The 27,220-nt window shown below is 43.0% G+C and overlaps 1 protein-coding gene across 1 annotated transcript in view; it reads left to right on the top strand.

Moving 5' to 3' along the window:
- The first annotated feature begins 1,532 nt into the window (after window positions 1-1,532).
- The window catches only part of Cpa6 (carboxypeptidase A6), a 314,726-nt gene continuing 289,038 nt past the window's right edge, over window positions 1,533-27,220 (top strand). The window contains exon 1 of the mRNA XM_057791043.1: window positions 1,533-1,648. Coding sequence (XP_057647026.1) covers window positions 1,533-1,648 — 116 coding nt within the window. The remainder of the gene's footprint in view (window positions 1,649-27,220) is intronic.

The following is a 27,220-nucleotide window of genomic DNA, read 5'->3' as shown; positions in this document are numbered from 1 at the left end:
GATTTCTGTGTGAGTCGAAGCATGTGGCTGTAAAGAAGATCCAGAGCCAGGTCCTTTGTGACAACCATGGGGAATTTCCAGCAGGAAATGGTTTGCTCCAAGGTGTCCTGATTTGTATCCCCTACCCCCATCACAGTCTAGAGAGAAAAGAAAAACAGGGCTCATACTAAATTCAAGGCTTGCTGTTTCTTAAAGTGTGGCTGAGAGGTCACCGCATGAGCGCCACCTTGAGATACCTTACGAAAGCAGAATTTCGCATTTCAGCAGCAACCCTGCCTCAGAATGAATCCGATTCGGCGTCACAAGATCCCTAGGTATTTTTTATGCATTGGAAGTTTGAAAAGCTACTGGGGCTGGGGCGGGGGTATGTACAGGCCTTCAATCCCAGCACTAGTGAGGCAGAGGCGAACAGATCTTTGTGAGTTCAAGGCCAGCCTGGTCTACAAAGTGAGTTCCAGGACAGCCAGAGCTATACAGAGAAATCCTTTCTCCAAAAAAATTTTAAGAAAAGTTTGAAAATGCCTGCTCTAGAAACATCCTCTGGATGTTTGGAGATTGGAAACACTGAAGGAGCTTGCTGTTGTGTGCAGAAACACTCACCAACTGCACCTGTCTCCACCCATGCCTCTCAACACTGGGATTACAGACTCCTACCCTGGGGAATGGCCTCCTCCTCACAGATGTTGGAGAGCTCTACCTAAGTCCTCCTCCTTACCCAGGAGGCGCTTCCTTCATCGGGCCATCTCCCTAACTACGGAGTGACAGATCCCATCCTTCGGGATTTTGATTGAAACGTTCAGCCTCTCTAAATGATTCCAAATGCACAGCCAATGTCGTACAGCCCCGGGAGGCCTCCTAGTCCTCTGAGAGACTGTACCATAGCCACAGATCCCAGCTCTGACGGCGCAGAATGAATGCTGAGAGCTCCTTGCAGCCCAACGAAAAAGTCTCTCGTTGCCCCAGCTACAAGCCAGAACGAAGCCAGCTTCTCCCATCCAGGTGCCTAAGCCTCCTCCTGGACACGTGTTCACTGTAGCCCTTCACTGTGGGTTTCAATATGGGGAACCCATGTGGAAATCTGTTGCGGCAGAGCAAAACATTAAGCGTGGCGTGTTCTCTGCCAGCTATAAAGGTAGCAGAAGAAGAAAGGTTGTACAAAAGACTTAGTGATCTCCAACAGGCAAACAGACAAACCAAAACCAGAGAAGGGTTCCCCCCAGGCAGTAGCACCCTGCAAAGCGAGCCTGTGAGTCAGCTCAGGGAGGCCCAGCCCCTTCAGGAGAGCCTGATTTAGGATCAGCGTCTGCTCCCGGGCTGGGCTGGGCTGAGTCTCCTCCCAAGACCTACTCTTGAGAGCAGCTCCCCTTCTCCCTGACTGCCTAAAGTGTCACATTTTGCTCATTCCCAAGCTCTCTCACCCACCCCCTTCCCAGACAGCTTGCCAGTGAACAGGGGCCATTGTAACTCACCTCCCGGCCTCTTCCTTTGGAGACTGCTGTTAAGCAACTTTCAAGTCCTCTCATTGCAAAGGTATGAAGTTCCCCGGGAAGCCCAGCAGCCACACAGCTGCTTCTCTGCCTCTTTGCTGGCTCCTTTTGAAGATTCTGCCGCTGGGAGACTGTCACCCTTATGACAATCGCTATGCTGGGTAAGTGGAGGCAACTTCCTGTCCTGCGAGGCTTTGATTTGTTTGTGGGGTTGTTTAGCTCCCATGTGCCTCACCGTTTTGTTGTTGTTTGTGGTTTCTGTGCGATTCTGAAGGCTTTCATACCCTCTCCCCCCATAAAATGTATATATAGCATCCAGCATTTCGGTTCAGTGGACTGAGAAAGCCCGGTAGGCAAGAGTCTGGCTAGATACTGTTTAGAGTGGCCCAGCCCCAGCTGTGGCCTCTAAATTCAACGCGAAAGTGTCCTGGGGTGCCCTGGCCAGTATCTGCAGCATCTGCCTTGGTTGATGCTCAGCATAAAGGATACAGTTGTACCACGTGAAGTATGACCTGAAAATTAAGCAGTCAGTCTCCTTTAGAATTGTGCGTACCAGCAGTGGGCTGAAATTCACCTGTGACTGATTTAAGAACTAAATATGGTTTTTTAAAACTATTCCAGAGAGTGATTGTTAAATATTTCAGATCTGGACAGCTCAAATAATTCAACACAAAATAAGCAGATTTTTTTAAAAAAAAAAATTAAAAAGGCAGAATAAAAGTAGTCAACTGTAAAATTGCCGGTAGTTTTGAGAAGGAGATGGGAGGAAGAGAGTGGCTTTCTCCTCTGGATAGGATAGCAGCGTCTGAGATGGCGATCTCGGGGAGGCACAAAGCTGGAACTGGAGAAGTGTACTGCTCTGCACGTTCTTATGATCCTCAAGGCTTGCTGAGGTACAGACAGCGTGTGTTCGGCTCAGATTTGCAGAAGGCTGTTCTTTGAATCTGGAAGTTATAGAGTGCTGGCATTTCAGAGAGAAACCATCTTCTAGTTCCGTCGCTTAAAGCTGAGGAGGGGCAGCCGTGTCCCCTCTCTCTAAACTGTACCCCTCAATTGTCGCCAGTGAAGAAAGCTTAGCATCCCAAAGAACAGTTGCTCGGGTTCAGAATAGTGTGGGGAGTCTGTGAGGGCCTGGAATACAGAACTGCGAATCATGCTCCCCTTTCTCTCTCCAGGGACCTGGACTTGGACTTTATTTAGTGATCTTCCAAATACAGGATTTACACGGAGACATTCACAAGCATGTTCTTAAGTGGAGAGAATGAGGGATGGGGGAGGCGTTTGGTGAGATAAAGGCGGGAATATAACCTTTAAATTTCCCACCTGTGATTATTTTTTCCTGGGGCACAGAAGAGCATTTACATCCAAAAGGTTCTTTCTAGTGTCCTGCTCAGGAAGGCCCAGGCTTTGCAACCTGTAGTTTGTCTGGTGCACACAACACTCGTTAAAGATGCGGGCAAAGAAGTCCCTGCTAATGACCTGTCCACAGTCACACTCCTCCAGTGGAGGAGCTAATCTGACCCTTTTGCTGATGTCAGACCAGACGATAAATCTATATCACCAACTTACATGTGCTTCAAGTGATACAGGCGCTCACCCCTCCACTCAGCTGTGGCTCTGTTCATAATTACTCTGGGGCATGGCGCTCATCAATAATAAGTCACCAGGCCTGCTTCAACGGAGCAGGTGTGTATCCTCCCCCGAGCACCACTGGGTGGAGGAGAACGAGGCCAACAACACCTTTTCCAGGCAAACTTTCTAGCAAATGCAGCCACTCCTGGGGGCAACAGTCCTGCCTCCTCTCCTGCTGTGCACTGAAGGTAGCAATCGCCATTTCTCTTAGGCTGCAACATAACAAGATAGTCCCGGATGTATAAATTACCAGATATCTGAAAGTTGGAAGGAAAAAAAAAACCCGAGAAGCTGAAGGATTGCTCACTACCTGTCCATCATAACAGAAGCCTAAGGCCTCTTGAAAATCAGAACTACTTCTGAGATTTTTACCATGGAAAATTTAACTCGCCTTCAAGAGACAGAAGTCATTCTCTCATTACCAAGGATAAATGCTACTCAGATTTGGGGAGGTTTTGCTTTGTTTACTTAGGAACCACTCTGTGCATATTTAGCTCTTTAGGGATCAAGAACCTGGTAGGAAAACAGGGTAAAATACCATCGAGCATTGTCTCTGTCTCTGCCTATTTAGCATGATTGTAAGCTGCCCCATTGTTAGCCCTTCATAGGTTTTGCTGATTTTCTTGTTAATAATTATGGGCCAACCTTTTTCCTTGCATTCTGGTAAAGAAATTTGGCAGGTCTTGCCCAAATGCAGCATTCCATGACTGTCACCTGCAGGAAGGCCCCTGAGCACAAATAGAAATGAGAACGTTCAGGAAAAACAGCGTGCCCTTCAGAGCTGCTAATGAACATCTTCAGGTCCTCTCTATACAAACAACACTAGAGCACAGCCAATGTGTGTAATAGAGGCTTCCTCTAAGTGTCTCAGGAAATAAGTTGTAAAATGAGTTGGAGAAGCTACAAGCCCACAGGGAGAATCTGAAGACAGAGACTGAGTCCTGTTTTCGGTAGCTGTTTCAGATCATACAGCCACGAGGGAGGTTTAAAAAACAATATTACTCCACCATGGTCCAGCTAGTGGAGGACTGCAGGAGCTGCAACGCCAAGTCAGACATTCTCGTGGTAATTAAGGGGCACTCAGTAAACCGGCAATGCTACTCTGTCTTGTCTTCTTTCCCTTCATCTTGTTTTCGTGGAAGGACCTAGTTATTTGCTGTCCTGTGAGGCTAGGGCAGACATTGATTTGCAACACTGAAGCCTAGGACCCAAGTGCAGGATGTCATGAATCTGAGAGTTCCTTCTGCAGTGGTGGTTGAACCTTTTCAATCAGAGAAGACTTTGAAGTCTCCTCTTCTCTAGAACTGGTCAATATGGCCAGGACAGTCCCATTTGTGCCTACTGTTCTGATGTATTATATGACAATGCCCTCTTTGTGTCAGAGAAGAGTCCCTATGGACAGTATCTCATGTGTGGGACACTTTTGTTCTTATGCCATTGGCTGCTTTAATGGGGTCACCTGAATTCCTCTCAGCTAACTTCTCCTTTCATTTCCAAAGAACAAATTTGTCTGTGATTATCCTGTTCCAGTGAAAAGCGCATCATTTGTTCCTTTTTATCCCTGGGAATGGATCCCAGTTACTTCAGAACCAGTTTACCTCAATCTGGGGTAAGCTTTTCCCAACCCATGTGTCTCTAGTCCTTTCTCATACTGATGATCTTACTAAAATGACATGTATGTTATTCTTTTGCTCAAACATTGACTTTGGCTCTCTGGCGCTACCTTGGTCAAATCCAGATTTCTCTGCCTGGCTCTCAAGGCATCTATAATGGGTCTGCCTCTGTTCTACTCTTCCTCGTCCATAAGATCCACCCACCTCTAACCAAAGAAGTAGAGTAACTCTGCAGGCTTCTAGCCACCGAATCAGGCAGACCAGAAGCCTAAGGCAAAGAGCAGTGCTCCCAGCTCATGGATGACAGAAATGTGCTGTCTGTGTGTCTGGGACATTAGAAAGCACACATGGCAAGTCGGCCGTATTTTAATACGTATTTTGATTTTGAATCAGTTCCCCAGTACCTTCCAGAAGCTCCTTTACTCTTTCCCTGTTAATGGTAGAGTATTCTTAGTTTTCCTTATGTGCTGGCTCCAAGCAGGGCCCTGAAGAGCTGAGTGTTTATCAGCTCATATAGCCAAGGCTTTCCTCACTGCAGTATGCTGTGTGTTAGGGCTTCGTGCTTTGCTTACTAAAGATGCACAGGCTGCAGCTCTCTATGCTTCTGAGCCAGCGGTTCTCAGCCTGGGAGTTGTGGCCCACATGGCAGTCCCCTATCAGAGAGCCTGCATATCAGATTTTCCTATAGCTTATAACAATAGCAAACTACATTCATGAAGTAGCAATGAAAGCAATTTTATGATTGTGGGTCATCGCAGCATGACAGAACTGTATTAAGGGGTTGTCTGCATTAGGAAGGTGGAGAAGCACTGTTGTGAACTGAACTCACAGGCAGTCTATGAGGCAAGGTTCTCTCTCAGGGCACCCAGTTAGTGGAAAGAGGAATGTTCCCACTACTCCTGAGCCACGTTCTCCTCAGAGCCCAGTCTGGTAATGGATTCTTTATTTTATGGCACCAGGATGTATTCTGGGTGATAGCAATGACCTATAATCCCCTCACCTCTTCTGCTAATGCTTCATCACGTCACACTTTCGACTGGCCACAAACACACCGGCAGTACTTCTCTGTCTCCACACAGAATTATCAGAGGAGGGCGTGGAACGGCGGCAGAGGAAAAGGAAGTCATCTTAGTGACTTGCTTTTTAGAGACTTCATTGTGATCAATCAGTAGGTAACTAGTTTACCGGGTTAGAATTTGCTCTGCTAAGTCCATGGCATTCCATTGTGTTGGAGGAATCTGCTTTTTCATGGTAAAATGGATTGTGAAAGGGAAAGTTCCAGGAGTAAGGTCTGGTTACTGTTAAAAATTCCCTAAAAATTAATTTCATTGCATGATGAAATAAACTTCTAAATGGTTTCCTTCAACAAAATCACCATCTTTGCCTTTTTTCAATATTTTTAAATGGTAAAATATTTTCTTTTAATATCTATTTTTAGTATATCATTAGGTTGCCTTGCTTGTGTTTGTTTGTTGTTGCTATAGCAAAGATCCCCTACCCTTAATAACCTAATAAATTCATTTTTCACTCAAATAAAAATGCAGAACAGCTATGGCTAGTTGGCTGTGACAGAGGTCCAGGTCCCCAAGGTGCTGCAGCTTTGACCTGATCAAAACCTAACTCCCAAATATGGTCCCAAAAGGAAGCTTTCCTATCACAGTTCAGCCAACAGGAGAGTGGAAAGGAAGGCCAAAGGTCAGAAGAGAAGTTTGACCTCAGACCAGCTATAGATGAGCATTGGGCAGATAGTTTAGGTACAAGCGAGGTTGTGCAGCATTATCATTAGCTGGAGGCCAGAGCTGCAAACGCTTGCTAAGGGACACTGGCGAGTTTCCAGTGGTCTCACTGACACCCCATGACCACAGCCCATTCTCCCTTCAACGTGGTTTTCTAAATGCAGAGTTTCACACTTTAAATTGATTGAAAATACATAGTTTTATTTTACAAATGCTCTTTCCAAGTCATAGAATGTCAGAACAAAAGGAGACAGGAAAAAAAAAAAAAAAAACATAGCCCAATCTTCCTGTGTGGAAATGGAGCAAGCAGAACTCCACCAGGATAAAGGGGTTCGCAGAGCCAGGGAGGGATTAGACTAAAACCCAGGTCAGTGAGCTCTCAGCGTTCCTCACAGTTGATACTGTAGTGTTGGGTGGCTCTAGAAGTCATCGGGACCCTTCCTACCTCCTTGAATTGCTGGGTAGGAAGTCATATGTTTTGGCAAAGCTGGGGAGTCTTTAAGGAGGGAATATTTCATTTCTGTAAATATTTGTAAGGTTGCTAGTCTCAGACCACGGAGATGAAAGAGCAGTTCATGCACGCTACATAATGAGTAACATTAGCAGGTAAACAAGGAATTAGAGTCCCCATCCCCTCAGAGAAAATTATTTGTGCCTGGTGAGTGCACGGGAGGGTCACCTAATCCAGACTGAAGGATGGAGAGGGGGTCAAAGTCAGTTTCTCAACTATGAGATGTTTCTCAAAAGACAAACAGAAATTTGAGTGGATCATTGAATGTAGGAGGTTTGTTGCCTTTTCCTTTTAAATCGTTGGTACTGGAAGGTATGGCCTCATCTCTGTCATAAAAGAAAAACAAAGCCCACAAGTAGAAAATTGAGGAAGGCTTTCCAGGCACAGGGGCTACTTCATTTCAAAAAGCTCGGGGATAAGCTCAGTGAGGTCTAGATAATCAGAGTTATATTGCTTCTCTCGCTGAAGATGAAGGTGTGAGAGTAACGTATTTTGTCATCGGTTGTTCGCAATTCTAATCTCACCTAAAGTCATAGAATATTAATATATTTTCAGGGAATTCAGACAAGGTTTTAAAAGGAAGTTCTCTCTGGAGTCCCTGAGAAGGGAAGATAAAAAAGCCAGGTGGTTCTCTACAAGACAACTGAGTAGTAATTTTATATTATGAGGTTGCTGCAGTTACACACAAAGAGAGATGGGGGCCAGTTAACCATTCAAGACGTAGAACTGTTACAATTATGTAATTAGATAGATAAAAGAAGGCTAAATGATTCACACTCAGGATTGTATAACTGAACCAAAATTGTTATAGAGAAGATAAACATTTTTTTAGATGTGTGCAACTAAAGATGCCCATTGTAAGCCCAGTTGGATATATGGGTCTGAAACTAGAGGGAGAGACAGAGAAAGAGAGACGGGGAGAGAGAGAGAGGTGGAGAGAGATGTAGAAAAATAAAGAGAGAGACAGAGAGAGGGAAAGAGGCAGAGACAGACAGAGAGACGGGGGAGAAACAGACACACAGACACACACATGCACAGAGACAGACACACACACACAGAAGAGAAGACAAAGAGACACACAGAGGGAGAGAAAGATAGACATACACACAGACACACACACACACATACACAGGGACAGACACACAAACAGAGGAGGAGACAGACACACAGAGGGAGAGAAAGATAGATATACACACAGAGACACACACATACACAGGGACAGACACACAAACAGAGGAGGAGACAGACACACAGAGGGAGAGAAAGATAGACATACACACAGAGACACACACACATACACAGGGACAGACACACACACAGAGGAGGAGACAGACAGGCACACAGAGGGAGAAACACGTACACAGACACACACAGAGAGACAGAAACACACAGAGACAGAAACACACAGAGAGACATGGAGATACTAAGAAATAAACTGTACTAAATGATATGCAGGAAGAGTGTCTAAACATCAGGTAGAGCACCCAGAAAGAGTGCATTGACATGAAAAGAGAAGACAGCCAAAAACTAGGGAAAGTGTCAGAGAAGAAACTAATAGAAAGGAAGAAATGCAGAAAATGATGATTAAAGGAAATGAGTATTAAAAAGAAAGAGAGGCCAGTTACTTCACTTATTGCCAGCTGGTACCTGCTGGTTGTCATAAAGGTAATGAGGTGTGATGCCATCAAAGATACTTTTGGCCAAAGGATGGCTGAGAAACTGGAGCGCATTGAAGACTGGATGGGAGGTGAAATATTAGCACTGAGTGTGGATGATAATTTCAGGTAGCTTATCCATGAAAGGAAGGTGGTCACAGGGGTGAGGAGTTGAAGCCTCACATGGAAGGAGGGGTTTGCTGTTCTGTTTTTATTTAAGGAAGGTACAGTGTGCTCTTGTCTCATGCCGGGAGGTATGAAGAATGAGAGACGGTAGGTGAAGAAGAGGCAGAGAGAATGGGATGGGATGGGATGGGACCTCCACGAGAAAGAATACTGTTGTCCCTTCCTTTCTCTACAAATTATGGAGTGGTGTCCTACTCCATGACAGCAAAATGAACAGAGACCTGAATAAAGGAGCAAGGGTTTAGACTCTGGATGTTCCTGGGTAAAATGACCCGAACCCTTTAGAAGGATCACCAGTGACTGTGAAGACAATAGTTCATACTAGAACCATCTCCAGCTCATGAATATCTTCTGAGAAGTCCATGTAACTTCATGTGACAAGCAACACTGCCCGTAACCTATCACTGTGCCTGTTGCATCTTCTCAGATGGATAAGGATGTGTGTTTAACACACCTGTATGAAGTGACAATGAAAGTCAAACAAGAGCGTAGCCTCCAGTTGGGTCATAACACACTCTCTGTGATTTGTCTCTCCTGTTGATTTCTCGACATGCCCCCACCCTAGATTTTTAAATTACTATAGACTTAGCTTCTCTGTAAATAGAGGAGACTTTCAGAGTGTTACACATCTATTCCAGATACAAACCTGGTTTATGTTTGCACACACAGAATCTTCAGCCTTTTGCATGTGTGGCCTCAATGGCCGTATTTCCGTTTGACCTACTTGCTTTCCAGGATTTCTGTATGTTATCCAACTAATGTATGACTCAGAGAAGTGTCTAGTGCATTCCTTATGGTTTTACAGATTTGTAAAATATGACATTATCCTATCCATCATGACCATCTGGGATGTCTGATGATGTAATAACAGCACATCTCACGTCAAAATCCCTAAATATCTTGGAGACTGGAGGCCTTTGAGCGCTGCCAGGATAGCTGGTTCTTTAGAGCTGATGGAATATTTTCTTATCAGCTAGTGTCTAAACACTTATCTTATGGGTAAGTAAAGAAAAGGATGTAGGAGAACCCAATTCTCCTAAGTTTTCAGACCTCTGTAAAGTACAGAGAGATGACAATGAGTAACAATTAGGAAATCAATCTAATTGCAAATTTAAAAACACCTGAGCAGCTGGAGAGATGGCTCAGTGGTTAAGAGCACTGTCTGCTCTTCCAAAGGTCCTGAGTTCAATTCCCAGCAACCACATGGTGGCTCACAGTCATCTGTAATGAGGTCTGGTGCCCTCTTCTGGCATGCAGGCATACACACAGACAGAACTTTTGTGCATTGTGGTTTTTTGCCTAAAATGAGAATGTTTTTTCTTTGCCCATAAAGGCCTGGTTTGCTGATAATGTGTTATCCACATATCCATTCTAAATGTCTCCAGTTACTCCCACCCTTCCCAGTATTGTACTTCTACAGTAGTTACTTCTCTTGTTGTTATAACAAAATACATAACAAAAACAGCTTAAGGAACAAAAGGTTTGTTCTGGCTCCAGTTTGAGGTTATAACACATTCTGGCAGGGACAGCATGGATGTGGCAGCTAAGGAAGCTGGCCACACGATATCCCCAGCAGTATCAGAGGCGGGGCAGTGCTGTGTGCTCGCTTTCCTCCCTTGATCCTTTCTGTACAGTCTAGAATCCCATTCCAGAGGTCAGTGCCAGGCACACTTCCAGTAGGTCCTCCTTACTCAGTTAAACATCTGGAAATGCCCACTCACATACCCAGAGGCATGTTGTCAATGGAAATTAACTTATATCTTTCCATTTCTGACCCCCAACTTTTACTAATAAAGGGAAAGAAAGGGAGGGAGTCGGGGAGGGAAGCAGACAAGGAGGGCACACATAAACAAGGAATGGGAATGTCAGTGTATTAGGTCAGTGGGTGCTCTTGACTGACAAGATGGAGGACCACAGCATCTGCCCTGTGTCACCTCACTCCTATGCTTCCCGCTACACGCTCTAAAGGCTTCTTATCGCTTCCCTTCCTTCCAGGCATCTCTCATTCTTTCTGTCAGCATTGCTGATAGACAGCCTGCACATTACAGGTTGATTTAAGGTCCAGGAGTCTTAGACCAAATCTGAGATACTAAAAAAAAAAAAAAAAAAAAAAGCCCTGCTTCAGGTACTCGTGAATAAAACAAAGTCTCGTGGGGGATTTACATTCTAAAAGGATGATTGAAAATTAATAAACCATGGTGTTGAGTTCTGATAAGGCTGTAGAAGAGATAAAGTGCAGAAGGGAGGGATAAAGACTGTCAGGAGAGTCGATGGGAGGAATAAAGAAGGCGATCAGGAGTAATACTGCCAAAGAGAGAAGTTTTTAGATATAAGAAAGTGTCGAGCTGAGAGTCCCCGTGCAGGACCTTGAACAGTGTCCTTGCCAGTCAGCAGCATCACCTGGGAACACGTTAGAAAGGGAAGTTCTCAGTCTGGAAACCTTCTCCCCAGCAAGGGGTCCTAGGAGTGGGGCCCAGTAACCTGCACCTTAAACAGCCCAGGCTGTGATTATGATAAGGTTTGGGAAACCCTGGAGAGAACCAGAAATGAGGACAGTGGGGTCCAAGGCAGGAGCGTCCACTGAGGGGAGCAATGTGTTCCTCATCCTTTGTTGTCACTGCTGTCCATGAGGTAGCCACCTACTTCCCTTTATCTGTGTGAACTGCCCAGAACCAATGCAACTCTCCCTGTGTGTCACGTTCTCTATGGCACACTTCAAATCAGCCCTCAATCACCTACACCTAGCCAGCATTTATGATCCAGTTCAAACACTTTGTCCCCCATCAGCAGAGTCTATGATGTCACCAATCAGCTCTGATTGTTCCCACCTAAAAGCCCACAGCATCTTCTCTATTCTGCACACCAGTGCACTATGGGTGCATCCCTGTGTGGTTGTGCTCTCGGTTCTGTTAGGTGAGAAGCAAGTGGGCATGAGATACTGTATCTTCTGTGAATCTGCATTCCCACAGTACCCAAAGGGGTATTTGGCATGTTCAGTGAAAACTGAGATGAATGGATGGGTGGATGGATGGATGGATGGATGGATGGATGGATGGATGGATGGATGGATGGGTAGATGGATAGATGGGTGGGTGGGTGGGTGGGTGGGTGGATGGATGGATGGATGGATGGATGGATGGATGGATGGATAGGTGGGTGGGTGGATGGATAGATGGGTGGATGGATAGGTGGATATGTGGGTGGATGGATGGTTGGATAGGTGGGTGGGTGGATGGATAGATGGGTGGGTGGGTGGGTGGGTGGGTGGGTGGATGGATGGATGGATGGATGGATGGATGGATGGATGGATGGATGGATGGATGGATGAGAGAGGGAGAGAGAGAGGAGGGAGGAAGGAAGGAAAAGAGTACATGAGATAGGGAAAGAAACAAACTTGGAATCAAATTGTGGGCACTCCCAGATGAGCTTCTGTGGATAAGCAGCTGTGAGAACTTGCAATCACCTGCTGCAGTGGCCTCAGAGAAATGAGGGGAACTCAGAGCCAATGCCTCTCTGAGCACGGGTGTGGCTCTTACTCGCCTTCCTGTCACTGGGTCCTCCCTGTGCCTTTGGGGCCTTATTCTCTCATCGAGACTTGGTCTTAGGTATTTTGTTAGGCCCTTAAGTTCATAAGATTGCTATGGGTAGCACTCTGTTTCCAGGATATCTCTGAGGCAAAACCACTCTTCCCTGGCTGATGCCAAGACAGTACCCTCTGACCGACATGTTTGCTAACCACTGCTTTTGTTTCCTTTGGCTTGATTTGGCTTCTAATTATATTTTTATCAGCATATATTAATTATAAATAATAATGGCTTTTATTATGAAATTTGTAGGCATCTATCTAATACATTTTGATCATACTCATTCTCTGATTTGACTTTTTTGAGATGAGGTTTTAATATGTAGCCAAAACGAGCCTTTTATTCCCAGTCCTCCTGCCTCAGCCTCCAGACTGCTGGGATTAGAAACATTAAGATCATACATGGCTTTAGCCATTGCCTTTTACCAATTTAGAGAAACACATGTTATTTTATCTTCTAAAGAATATGTATATTTTCATAGACCACTGCTCAGTGAACTCATTTCAAAGATCCTGTCTTTTATTATTTCAAAACTAATTCTTATTACCCACAAGTCTTTTTTAAAACCCTTCAAAAATTTGTCTAAAATTCATTTATCTTTTCCTATTTCTTTTGATGTGCTAATTCAGGAAAAACAAAACTTGCTTGCAGGCCTACACTCAGTTCCCCAAATCAGATCCCTGAACTAGCTTCAGGTTTCACGGAATTAGGATTGTTCTGAAAGTACAGGCAGAGTTTCCTTAAAATAAGCTTAGGATAACAACCCAAAAGACCCAGTTAAAGAAAGAGCTGCTCATATGGTTCAGAGGCCTGGGACTGAGGTGAATTCCTGATGGATGCTCAGCGTGCTTCTCATGACAGTGATTGCAGAAGACCCTGAACTATCCGGACTGCTCATAGTGAACTCTCCTGAACTATTCAAACGGCTCCGGTGAGGAAGACCTGATGGGAGGAGAGGGTGGAGAAGACAAGAGACTGAAGGTGGAGAGGAAGACCAATGGCCAATGATTTAATGTCACACCTGCTTAACTGACACATGGCTGTACTTCAGCAGTGAAACTAGAATATCCTAAGTGCAGTAACTCTCCCTACTTGCCATTACCATTCAGCACAATGCAGCTGACAGGCCTAGGCAATCTAAGGGGCAATTTCCATCCCCTATCCTGAGTAGAACACCAATATTATTTTTGTGTTTTATCTGGCTCTGAGCAAAGGATGCAGAGACACCCATTTAATAATTTGGCCAGGCCTTGCGTGCTCATCTTTCTCTCATAACTCTGTCAGAACATCACTTAGCTTCCTCCCAGTCTCTCAGAATGCTGCACAAAAGCACTCAGCACTTTCTATGGCCATTATCTGTTGATTTTCCTAACCATACTGTGTCCTCTTTGAGAGAAGGGCCCTTCTCTTATCTCCTCTCAAGCCCAAGCTCTCTCAAGACCAGCAAATACCTGTTATCCCTCTCCTCGCTAGCACTGAACTACAAAGAATCACCAAGATGTGTGTTTTAAAATCTAAAATTACAACAGTTTCAGATGTTTCACTAATATAGCTGTTAATTCTGAATAATGAACTCGTTTCCTCTGGCTAGCAGCTTATGTAGATTTTGTTCACTAAAGTAGCAAAGACTTTACAGAGAGTCCTGCTAGCGCCACTCAAGTTTAGATGTGCAAATGAAGTCTGGGCACTGTGTTAATAATACCGATTGATGGAACTTCAGAAAGACTTAACAGAACCAGAGACATGCATCTCACACGTTTCAACAGCTTTGGGCCTGTTATTGGCTACAGAGGAGAAGTCCAGTGTGTTCACTGGCTGTCTGCTACTTTAATGAGTCACTTACCCTTCCTGAGCATCGCTCTTTGTAATATCCAGAGATCAAACAGGCAGCTCGACTCTTCCAAACCCCATGTCCATGATCTGTCTCAGGGTCATGCCATCAGCTTAGAGGAACACCCTCAGAATGCCTGGGGTTTTTTGCCCCAGCTCTCCCACTGACTGCCAAAGTGACCTCGGAGGGAGCTGACCCCTTTGTGCCTCAGTTTTCTCTCAGTAAACTTGAACACTATTGGTTGAGTTTATATATGCTAAGTGCTTAGGACAGGCAGAAGATGGCATAGATCAACTTAGCAAATATGAGCTACTTTCCATATTAATATTCTCTGTAGTTTTATTTGTGAGATGCTTTTCTAAGGGGATTATCTGAAATGTAGGAAATATTTATAGTATGTAGAAAGATATTTATCATCAATTTATGCACTCTGTCAGAATCTGGGATGTAAGTCACATTCAATAATAAGTCAAAGGTCAATTGCAGTCCGCATAGTGGAATCTATTGTGCCCACTGTACATGTCTAAGAGCGACTATTAATGGTCGGGATATGAAACACAGAGAGAAAATGAGATTAAGAGCAACATTAGTCATTCTTGTTTCATAGTAATTTACTTTTACATGTATTGCCAGTATACTTGGCATGAAGGCTCAAATATTTTAAGGTTTTTTTTTTATATTTTCCTTTTTATGGTCAGGTGATTTTATTACAGGTTTTGACATCTCTATACCTTTTTTCTCCAATTTCGTAATTGCTCTATGTGAAGTATGAAAATTTTCCATCATCAAAGAAAAAATAATTTCAAGCATGTATAAATTCTCAGACTGAATAAAGGCCTAAGGCAATTTCTCTTTTTTACTTCCTGTAGTATCCTGTGCCAAAGCCATCATAGGAGCTTTGCAAATAAGAACCAGGAGGCGGTGTATTTAATAACACAGAGGCCTGTGCCACACTAATGACTGAAAAGAGAAATGAGCAGGTCCTTTGCTATTCCTGACCACAAATGAGATTGCTGGTGCACCAGCAACACATGCAATCACCAAAGTGGCCAGGTCAGTGGATGTCACTTATACACTGGGGAGATCTGGAGATGAGGAAGCAGGACACAGAGCCTCTCAGCTCAGAGTGATGCCAAAAGCAGCTGCATCATGCTGATACATGTGTTTAAGGAGATGGTTTTCAAATAACAGCCTTCAGTGGTCTCAAGGCAATGGTACTCTGCAATCTATATTTAGACTTCTGTTTAGGAGAGAGGAAAAGCATTTGCGAAGACTGCTCAGAAAAACCAATCCATTACGCTTATACATCTATTCCTCCAAAACAGATATTTTTCCCAGTCTGAGCTAGTCCATTGCATTTTAAGAAGAAAGGGAAGAGAAATACTTGCCAGAAGTGTCATGCACTATCAATTTCTTTTTAAAATTGCAGTAATAGTGATCATTGGAACATGGTTCAGGTTTAATGTCTTTTGATTTCTACAAAATTAGTTGAGGACCATTTTGTTCCTGCTTCTGTGGAGTATGGATGGAGGAGAGGAGTTTGTCTCAACACAATTTCTATTTTTATTTTATAGTCCGATAAAGTCTTTTATCTTAATTTTCATCTGACTCTTTACTAGTTTGATAGTCTCACTCTTTGGTTTGGTGTTATGTATGATCACTGACTGTTTTATTCTATCCCTAATCCAACAATCACAACCTGAAAACCTAAACAAAATCACTTGGAGATCAACTGCAAATTCCTTATCTTATTTCTTTGAGTTAAAGAATGTTGAAAAGTAAAATATTATATTTTCTCTTACTTTGATTATTTGCAATTTAACTCTAGACATTGTCTCTGAGAAAAGGTGACTTTCAAAGTACAATGACTAAGAAAACACTATATGTGTGCATTTATTTTATCTCACCCTGACCTTCACGTGTTTGGCACAATAAGTAAAACATGTAGGTGATTTAAAAATAAATGTCAAGAACTGGGCAGTGGTGGCACACAACTTTATTCCCAGCATTCGGGAGGCAGAGGCAGGCAGATCACTGTAAGTTCTAGGTTAGCCTGGTCTTCACAGCGAGTTCCAGGACAGGCTCCAAAGATACACAGAGAAACCCTGTCTATAAAAAACAATCAAAAATGGTGGGGATTGGGAGTATTCATAAACTTCACTCATGGTTCCCTGAAAACAGAAAGAATGGGACTGAGGAAGCAGTTCAGTTAGTGAAGCTCGAGTTGCCCAAGAATGATGGCCTGAGTTTGTTCCTCGGGATACATATAATAGTCTGGGTGTGGTAAAGTAATCTGGGTGTGGTGGGACGATCTGGATGTGGTAGAATAACCTGCATGTGGTGTGGTGAGCTAACCTGGTGTGGTGTGGTAAAATAGTTAATCTGGTGTGGTGGGCTAACCTGGTGTGGTAAAATAGTTAATCTGGTGTGGTGGGCTAACCTGGTGTATCAGGGCAGCCTGATGTAGTGGGCTAATCCACATGTGATGGGATGATATTCTGGATGTGGGGCAGTAATCTGGGTGGGGCAGGCCAATCTGGGTGTGGCAGGACGATCTGATACGGTGGGTTAATCTGGTGTGGGGACATGATCTTGCATGGCAGGATAATCTTGGTGTGATGAGATAATCTGGTAGAGTAGGGATAACCTGGTGTGGTAAGATGACTTGGTGTGGTAGGATAACCTGGGTGTGGGAAAATGACCTGGTGGTAAAATAATCTGGTATGGCGTGATGTGTGGTATGGTGATCTGGGTGTGGTGGTGTCTGCCTACAATCCCAGCCCCAAGGTGGTGGACAAAAGAAGATCCATGGGGCTTAGATCCAGGAGGCCTGGATGACTACACAAATAGCAGGGAAAGGTTATAAACAGTCTTAAAAAATGTGAAGAGCAGATGAGGAAGAGACCCGAGCTTAATCTCTGGCTTCTGCACATATAACACACACAGAGACATATACCCACACATATATTTACAAAAATGTACACACGTAACGTAAAAAGAAGGAAAATGGACATGACAATAATCCCTAAACTCCATTAAGTTCACCAGCAGCAGCATATCATGCCTCTATATTAACTGATCATTTTTTATTGAGCCTCAATGTATCCCAAACTGTCTCATAGAACAGGAACATAAAGTCCTAGGAACAAAAAAGACAAAGACCTTAGTATTGTGGCTCAGTTTCATACAGGGAACAAAGACAAGGAGCAAATAATCCCAGGCTCTTAAAATAGAGATGAAGTAAACAAGAAATTTTTCATATATTTATTCAATATGCTCATTGATCATCTGTGTACTAGAAACTACACTAAACACTTCACAGAAAACATAGGTGTCCTCTGTTTTCACTGAATTCATTTTATGGGCTAGGAGGCAGATATTAATTACAAATCTGGGTTGGTAAAGGAGAAACCTGGCAAAGGGCTATGTTTCTGGAGACTCTGACAACTCTGAAGAAAATTGTATTAGTTGCTTTTTCCATCACTGTAACAAAATACCCAACAAGAAGCAACTTAGAGGAACAAAGAAAAGTTTGGTTTTGGCTCATGGTATGAGTAGATTCAAGCTAGCATGTGGAGAAGGTGTGACCACGTTTGGCTTTGTGGTGATGTGAGCCTGCAGTGACTGCTTGATCTCAGCAGACAGGAAGCAGACAGATATTAGGAAGTGGAGCTGGACTCTAAAGCTCAAGGTTTACTACCCCAGTGATATGCTTCCTCCTGGTAGTCTCTACCTCCTAAAGCACTGGTTCTCAGCCTTCCTAATGCTGCAACCCTTTACTTCCTCGTATTGTGGTCACCCCCAACCATAAAATCATTTCCATCGCTACTTTATAACTGTACTTTTGCTACTATTGTGAATTATAGTGAAGTATTTTTAAAGAGATTGTGGTCCATAGGTTGGGAATCACTGCCCCAAGAGTTCCAAAATCCTCCAAAACAGCTCCAACTGGGGACCAAGTGTTCAAACACATTAGCTAGCCTGTGGGAAACATTTCACATCTAAAAGGTGAGAAAATTGTTAACCAGATTTGGAGGATGAGCGTAAGATGGGAAGGGTCCTTCTCAGGATGTTGTCTTTAAGGCAGAGCATCCCTAAAAAGCCGCTTGCCAGTTGCAGCCACGGAAAGCTGTTGAGAGCAATGCTGACTCAGACGTAGAAGGAACAAGAGGAATATGATGCCCTACTACCCGGTGATGATTTTAAATTGTAGTTTTAATGAGAAACCTGAATTCAAAGCTTATCCTCACTTGTATACATGTAGTACCCTAGACTTTGCAAAGCACATTCATAGGGGGTATGTGTTTCAAATAAAACTGGCCCCCATACACTCATATTTTTGAATGCTCAGTCAGCAGGCAGTGGCACTATTTGAAAGGATTAAGAGGTGTGGTCTTGTTGGAGGAAGTGTGTCACTTTGAGGTTTCAAAAATCCATGTCAAGTCCACTGCCTGTTTGTCTGTCTCTCTCTCTCTCTGTCTCTCTCTCTCTCTGTTTTTCTCTCTCTCTCTCTTTCCCTCCCCCTCCCCCCCCCCCCCCTCTCTCTCTCTCTCTCTTTCTCTCTGTTCCCCCCTTACTTTCTCTCTCTGCTAAATGATCAGGATGTAGCTCTCAGCTACTGCTCCAGCACCTGCCTGCCACCATTCTCCTTACCATGATAATAGATTAAACCCCTGAAAACACAAGCAAGCCCTCCAATTGAATGATTTCTTTTATAGGAGTTGCCTTGGTCATGGTGTGTCTTCACAGCATTAGAACAGTGACTAAGACATGAGGTATCTCAGTCTCTCTTGCTCTCCACTCAGGTGAACAGTATTCAAGTAGGTATTTGATGGATGTGCAGGCTGTGTAGGCACATTTTTTAAAAAACTTACCTGATCTTTTATTGCACACTTGAAACTAGTGTGCCTCATGTCTTTTGGAGCCCTCTACTTTGTCTGCAGAACAGTCTGAATGGAAGCTATTAGTTTTAAGAGGCAATGAATTTCTGGGAGTTAGCTGTCAAGTTGAAAGGAAGGGTACAGAGAAATTCCAAAAGGAAAGTGCAGAGTTTATCTAATTATTCTTTAGTAATAAAAAAATCAGGAGCCAGATATCAGGTTAAGAACCTGAAAGATCAGAGCAGCCACCAATGACCTCCTGTCTCCTCCATTCCTCCATCCAAAAAGGGCTGAAATCCTCTCTCGACCCCACCTTACTACTTCCTCTCTCCTCTCTGTCCTCAGTCCTCCAAAACCTCTATGATTAATTTTGATCAGCTAATGGACAGCTCCACCCTCTGACTCCAAGCAAGCATTGTTCTCAGAATACAAATAAATCACACAACAGAAAAACTACAGTGTGATTGTTGGACTCCAGCGTCCAAACACCGAGGAGCAGTTGCCCCCAGAGATGCACTTCATACACCACAGCCGATGCAAAAGCATGAGGATTTTATTAATTCTGTCATGACAGGGTCCCCTAGCATTTGGGAAGCTGAGGGACCTTGAATAGATGGCACAGGCTACTTTGAAAGGGGCCACAGAAGCAAGAGGGGTTGTTCTTTGACTATTTTGATTGGCTTATTCGAAAGGGCTATTACCAATAATTGACTGGAGAGCTGTTGCCAGATCAGGTGAGGTAAGAGGTCATTTTGACCCCGTTTCCCAGGGGACTGAACCAAAACATACGTATATGGGTAATTGTTCAGGAACTGAGTATGTGCCAGTGTAGCTGTTAGGTCCTTGGTTCCCAGGGGAGGAGGGGAAGCACTATGGCATGGAGGCTGAGAGGATTCAGAATTGTCAAAATGGCTTCAGAATTGTCTTAAAGTCTTACGTGATTAGTAGGTGTATGAGATTGGCAGAAGGCAACACATAACAGGAGGAGATCAGATCGTGAGCACCAAAGGTCTCTTCAAGCCAAAGCCGATGTGAAGAACATAAATTTGAGCAGGCCATGGAAGAAGAAGCAGTACCTTTGAGACTGCAGAACTCTGATACCGACAAGGCCTGGGTCTTCATTCCAACACAGGTGACTTCTAAAGCCATGGAGTAAAACAGGGGCAGTGGGAGGCAGGAACAACAAGGAATTTGTATTTGGGACTTGTTTTATTTTTCTTTCTTTTCCCCTTTGGCTCTTCTTAGCAATTGTTCAGAGACCTGTGTAGTACGGATATAAATCATTTGTGTAATATATATATATTACAGGTTTGCTTTCACTCACCATTTTTCCTTTAACACTTCTGCAAGGCACAGTAAATGACTTAATAGTTTATATCTACCAACCTTCATTTCCTTCCTTTCTGGCATTCCGGTGTACCTTGTTTAAAAATATGAACTAGCCCTCCTACTCAAAACTATACAAATGCTGAGGCCCAGGCAGCAGAGGCACCGGCAGGCAGGCGGGCCCAGGCGGCGGAGGCACTGGCAGGCAGGCGGGCCCAAGCGGCGGAGGCACCAGCGTGCAAGCCAAGCGGCTGAGACACTGGTGAGCAGACTCAGCAGATGCGGGATAGTACAAGCATGAAACAGTGAAGCCCACACTAAGAGCAGATCGCCCCGTTACAATTAAATCAAACCCATTAGATAGCATTGATAAGAGGAGATGGGCAGACACCAAGGCAAGAATTCACCCAACAATCTGAAAAACAACATGAAAACACCAGAACCCAATGATCTTACAACACAAGGACTTGAACACCCTAACACAGAAGAAGAGGAAAAAACTGACTTTATGAAAGCAATAAAGTCCCTTAAACAACATGTAAAAAACGCCCTCATAGAAATGGATGAGAAGTATAACAAAAAGTTTGAAGAAATGAGTAAATACGTAAATGATACCCTGGGAAACCAAGAAAAAACGATCAAACAGGTAATGGAAACAGTCCAAGAATTGAAAACTGAAATGGAAGCAAGGAAGAAAACACAAACTGAGGACCAGCTGGATATGGAAAATCTAGGTCAACGAGCAGAGACTACAGAAACAAGCATAATCAATAGAATACAAGAGATAGAAGAAAGAATCTCAGATTCTGAAGACACCATAGAGAAAATAAATGGACTGATCAAAGAAAACAGCAAAACCAACAAATTCTCATCACAAAACATTCAAGAAATATGGGACACAATAAAAAGACCAAACCTAAGAATAATAGGGATAGAAGAAGGAGAAGAGGTACAGCTCAAAGGTCCAGAAAATATTTTTAACAAAATTATGGAAGAAAACTTTCCCAACATAAAGAAAGATATTCCTTTGAATATTCAAGAAGCATATAGAACACCAAACAGACTGGATCAAAAAAAAAAAAGTCCCCTCGCCATATAATAATCAAAACACAAAATATACAGATTAAAGAAAGAATATTAAGAGCTGCAAAGGAAAAAGGCCAAGTAATTTATAAAGGTAAACCAATCAGACTTACACCTGACTTCTCTATGGAAACCATGAAAGCCAGAAGGTCCTGGATAGAGGTACTACAGAAACTAAGAGACCATGAATGCAAACCCAAACTACTATACCCAACCAAGCTATCGTTCACTATCAATGGAGAAAACAAGACATTCCAGGATAAGAACAAATTTAAACAATATGTAGCCACAAATCCAGCCCTACAGAAAATAATAGAAGGAAAATCACAACCCAAGGAATCCAACATTGCCAGCACTGTCTACAATAACTCAGGCATCTAGCAACCCTTCAACAGCACAACTCAAAGAAGGGAGACACACAAACTCTTCTACCAAAAGCAATAAGAATAACCAGAGTAAACAACTACTGGTCATTAATATCACTTAATATTAATGGTCTCAATTTACCTATAAAAAGGCACAGGCTAAGAGATTGGATACGAAAACAGGATCCAACATTCTGCTGTTTGCAAGAAACTCATCTCAACCACAAAGACAGGCAGCTACTCAGAGTAAAGGGTTGGGAAAAGGTTTTTCAAGCAAATGGTCCTAAGAAAAAAGCAGGTGTGGCCATACTAATTTCTAATAAAACTGACTTCAAACTAAAATCAATCAGAAGAGATCGAGAGGGACACTTTATACTCATAACAGGAGCAATTCAGCAGGATGAAGTCTCAATCCTGAATATCTACACCCCTAATATAAAAGCACCCACTTATGTAAAAGAAATATTGCTAAAACTCAAGGCAGACATCAAATCACACACACTAGTAGTAGGAGACTTCAACACACCTCTCTCACCAATGGACAGGTCAATCAGACAGAAAACCAATAGAGAATTAAGAGAATTGTTGGAGGTAATGAAGCAAATGGACTTAACAGACATCTATAGAACACTCCACCCAAATAGGAAAGAATACACCTTCTTCTCTGCAGCTCATGGAACCTTCTCGAAAATTGACCACATACTCGGAAACAAAGGAAACCTCCACAGATACAAAAAAAAAATCAGTGTCCACCTGTGTCTTATCAGATCACCACGGATTAAAGTTAGAAGGCACCAACAATGCTATCCCCAGAAAGCAGACAAACTCATGGAAACTGAACAGTCAACTACTGAACCACACCTGGGTCAAGGAAGAAATTAAGAAAGAAATTAAAGTCTTCCTTGAATTTAATGAAAATAAAGAGACAACATACTCAAACCTATGGGACACGATGAAATCAATGCTGAGGAAAGTTCATAGCACTAAGTGCCCACTTAAAGAAAACGGAGAAAGCATACATTGGGGACTTAACAGCACACCCGAAAGCTCTAGAAAAAAAAAGAAGCAGACGCACCCAGGAGGAATAGAAGACTGGAAATAATCAAACTGAGGGCAGAAATCAGCAAAATAGAAACACAGAAAACAGTCCAAAGAATCAATGAAACAAAAAGTTGGTTCTTGGAGAAAATCATGAAGATCGACAAACCCCTATCCAAACTAATTAAACGACAGAGAGAACACACAAATAAATAAGATCAGAAATGAAAAAGGGGACATAACCACAGACACAGAGGAAATTCAGAGAATCATTAGATCTTACTACAAAAGCCTGTATGCCACAAAACTGGAAAATGCAAAAGAAATAAACACTTTTTTAGATAAGTACCATATACCAAAGCTAAACCAAGACCAGGTGAACGATCTAAATAGACCTGTTAGTCGCAAAGAATTAGAAATAGTTATCAAAAATCTCCCTTCCAAAAAAAGCCCAGGACCAGATGGTTTCAATGCAGAATTCTACCAGAACTTCCAAGAAGAGCTAATACCTATACTCCTTAATGCATTTCACAATATAGAAACAGAAGAGTCATTGCCAAATTCCTTCTAAGAAGCTACAGTTACCCTAATACCAAAACCATACAAAGACCCAACCAAGAAAGAGAATTACAGGTGTATATCACTCATGAACATCGATGCATAAGTTCTCAATAAAATACTGGCAAACCGAATCCAAGAACACATTTAAAAAATTATCCATTATGATCAAGTAGGCTTCATCCAAGAGATGCAGGGCTGGTTCAACATACGAAAATCTATCAATGTAATCAACCATATAAATAAACTGAAAGAAAAAAACCGTATGATCATTTCATTAGATGCTGAAAAAGCATTCGACAAAATTCAACACCCCTTTATGATAAAGGTCTTGGAGAGATTAGGGATACAAGGGTCATACCTAAATATAATAAAAGCTATTTACAGCAAGCCGACAGCTAACATTAAATTAAACGGAGAAAAACTCAAAGCCATCCCACTAAAATCAGGAACACGACAAGGATGACCACTCTCTCCATACTTCTTCAATATAGTGCTTGAAGTTCTAGCAACAGCGATAAGACAACATAAGGGAATCAAAGGGATTCATATTGGAAAGGAAGAAGTTAAGCTTTCGTTATTTGCAGATGATATGATAGTATACATAAGCGACCCCAAAAACTCTACCAAAGAACTCCTACAGCTGATAAACACCTTTAGTAATGTGGCAGGTTACAAAATCAACTCCAAAAAATCAGTTGCCTTCCTATACACTAAGGATAAGGAAGCAGAGAGGGAAATCAGAGAAGCATCACCTTTCACGATAGCCACAAATAGCATAAAATATCTTGGGGTAACTCTGACCAAGGAAGTGAAAGATCTATTTGACAAGAACTTTAAATCTTTGAAGAAAGAAATTGAAAAGGACACCAGAAAATGGAAGGATCTCCCTTGCTCTTGGATTGGGAGGATCAACATAGTAAAAATGGCAATTCTATCAAAAGCAATCAATAGATTCAAAGCAATCCCCATCAAAATCCCATCAAAATTCTTCACAGATCTGGAGAAGACAATAGCCAACTTTATATGGAAAAACAAAAAACCCAGGATAGCCAAAACAATCTTATACAATAAAGGATCGTCTGGAGGCATTACCATCCCTGACTTCAAACTCTATTACAGAGCTACAGTATTGAAAACAGCTTGGTATTGGCATAAAAACAGAGAAGTCGACCAATGGAATCGAATAGAAGACCCTGACTTTAGCCCACAAACCTACGAACACCTGATTTTCGATAAAGGAGCTAAAAGTATACAATGGACAAAAGAGAGCATCTTCAACAAATTGTGCTGGCAAAACTGGATGTCAATCTGTAGAAAAATGAAAACAGATCCATATCTATCAACCAGGCACAAAACTCAAGTCCAAATGGATTAAAGACCTCAATATGAGTCCGAACACACTGAACCTGATAGAAGAGAAAGTGGGAAGTACTCTATAACACATGGGCACAGGAGACCACTTCCTACGTATAACCCCAGCAGCACAAACACTAAGGACATCATTGAATAAATGGGACCTCCTGAGACTGAGAAGCTTCTGTAAGGCAAAGGACACTGTCACTAAGACAGAAAGGCAACCCACTGACTGGGAGAAGATCTTCACCAACCCCGCAACTGACAAAGGTCTGATCTCCAAAATATATAAAGAACTCAAGAAACTAGACCGTAAAAGGCTAATCAACCCAATTAAAAAATGGGGCACTGAGGTGTCCAGGGAGATGTCCCCAGCTGGTACCTTGGGCAACTGAGGAGAGGGAACCTGAAATGACCATATCCTATACTGATAAATATCTTACATATCACCTTAGAACCTTCATCTGGCGATGGATCGAGGTAGAGACAGAGACTCAATTTGGAGCAACGGTCTGAGCTCTTAAGGTCCAAATGAGGAGCAGAAGGAGGGAGAACATGAGCAAGGAAATCAGGACCACGAGGGATGCACCCGCCCACTGTGACAGTGGAACTGATTTATTGTGAGCCCACCAAGGCCAGCTGGTCTGGGTCTGAATAAGCATGGGTTGAAACTGGACTCTCTGAGCATGGCGGACAATGAAGGCTGATGAGAAGCCAAGGACAATGGCATTAGGTTTCGATCCTAATACACGAACTGGCTTTGTGGGTGCTTAACCTGTTTAGACGCTCACCTTCCTGGACATAGATAGAAGACCTTCGTCTTCCCGCAGGGCAGAGAATTTGGACTGCTCTCCAGTATCGAGAGGGAGGGGGAATGGTGTGGGGGAAGGAGAAGAGGAGTGGGGATAGGGGGAGGGGACTGGGGGGAGGGGGCAATATTTGGGAGGAGGGGAGGGAAATGGGAAACGGGGAACAGGTGGAAATTTTAATTAAAAAAGAATAAAAAAAAAAACGGGGCACTGAACTGAACAGAGAATTCTCAACAGAAGTTCAAATAGCCAAAAGACATTTAAGGTCATGCTCAACTTCCTTAGTGATCAGGAAAATGCAAATCAAGACAACTTTAAGACACCATCTTACACCTGTCAGAAAATGGCTAAAATCAAAAACACCAATGATAGCCTTTGCTGGAGAGGTTGTGGAGAAAGGGGTACACTCATCCATTGCTGGTGGGAATGCAAACTTGTGCAACCACTTTGGAAAGCAGTGTGGCGGTTTCTCAGCAAAGTTGGAATCAACCTACCCCTGGACCCAGCAATACCACTCTTGGGAATATACCCAAGAAATGCCCTATCATACAACAAAAGTATATGCTCAACTATGTTCATAGCAGCATTGTTTGTAATAGCCAGAACCTGGAAACAACTTGGATGCACTTCAATGGAAGAATGGATGAAGAAAGTATGGAATATATACATATTAGAGTACTACTCAGCAGTAAAAAACAATGACTTCCTGAATTTTGCATACAAATGGACGGAAATTGAAAACACTATCCTGAGTGAGTTAAGCCAGACCCAAAAAGAGGAACATGGGATGTACTCACTCATATTTGGTTTCTAGCCATAAATAAAGGACATTGAGCCTATAATTCGTATTCCTAGAGAAGCTAAATAAGAAGGTGAACCCAAAGAAAAACATATAGGCATCCTCCTGAATATTAACCTCCATCAGGCGATGAAAGGAGACAGAGACAGAGACCCACATTGGAGCACTGGACTGGAATCTCAAGGTCCAAATCAGGAGCAGAAGGAGAGAGAGCACGAGCAAGGAACTCAGGACCACGGGGGGTGCACCCACACACTGAGACAATGGGGATGTTCTATCGGGAACTCACCAAGGGCAGCTGGCCTGGGTCTGAAAAAGCATGGGATAAAACCGGACTCGCTGAACATAACGGACAATGAGGACTGCTGAGAACTCAAGAACAATGGCACTGGGTTTCTGATCCTACTGCACGTACTGGCTTTGTGGAGCCTAGGCAGTTTGGATGCTCACCTTACTAGACCTGGATGGAGGTGGGTGGTCCTTGGACCTCCCACAGGGCAGGGAACCCTGATTGCTCTTAGGGCTGACGAGGGAGGGGGACTTGATCGGGGGAGGGGGGGAAATGAGAGGTGGTGGTGGGGAAGAGGCAGAAATCTTTAAGAAATAAATAAATTAATTTAAAAAAAAAGAATTCTCAACAGAAGAAGTTCAAATGGCCAAAAGACACTTAAGATCATGCTCAACTTCCTTAACAATCAGGGAAATGCAAATCAAGACAACATTAAGATACCATCTTACACCTGTCAGAAAATGGCTAAAATCAAAAACACC

Source organism: Chionomys nivalis, chromosome 16 (assembly GCF_950005125.1).
Source record: "Chionomys nivalis chromosome 16, mChiNiv1.1, whole genome shotgun sequence".
NCBI lineage: Eukaryota > Metazoa > Chordata > Mammalia > Rodentia > Cricetidae > Chionomys > Chionomys nivalis.
This window is presented reverse-complemented; position numbering and strand designations above follow the sequence as displayed.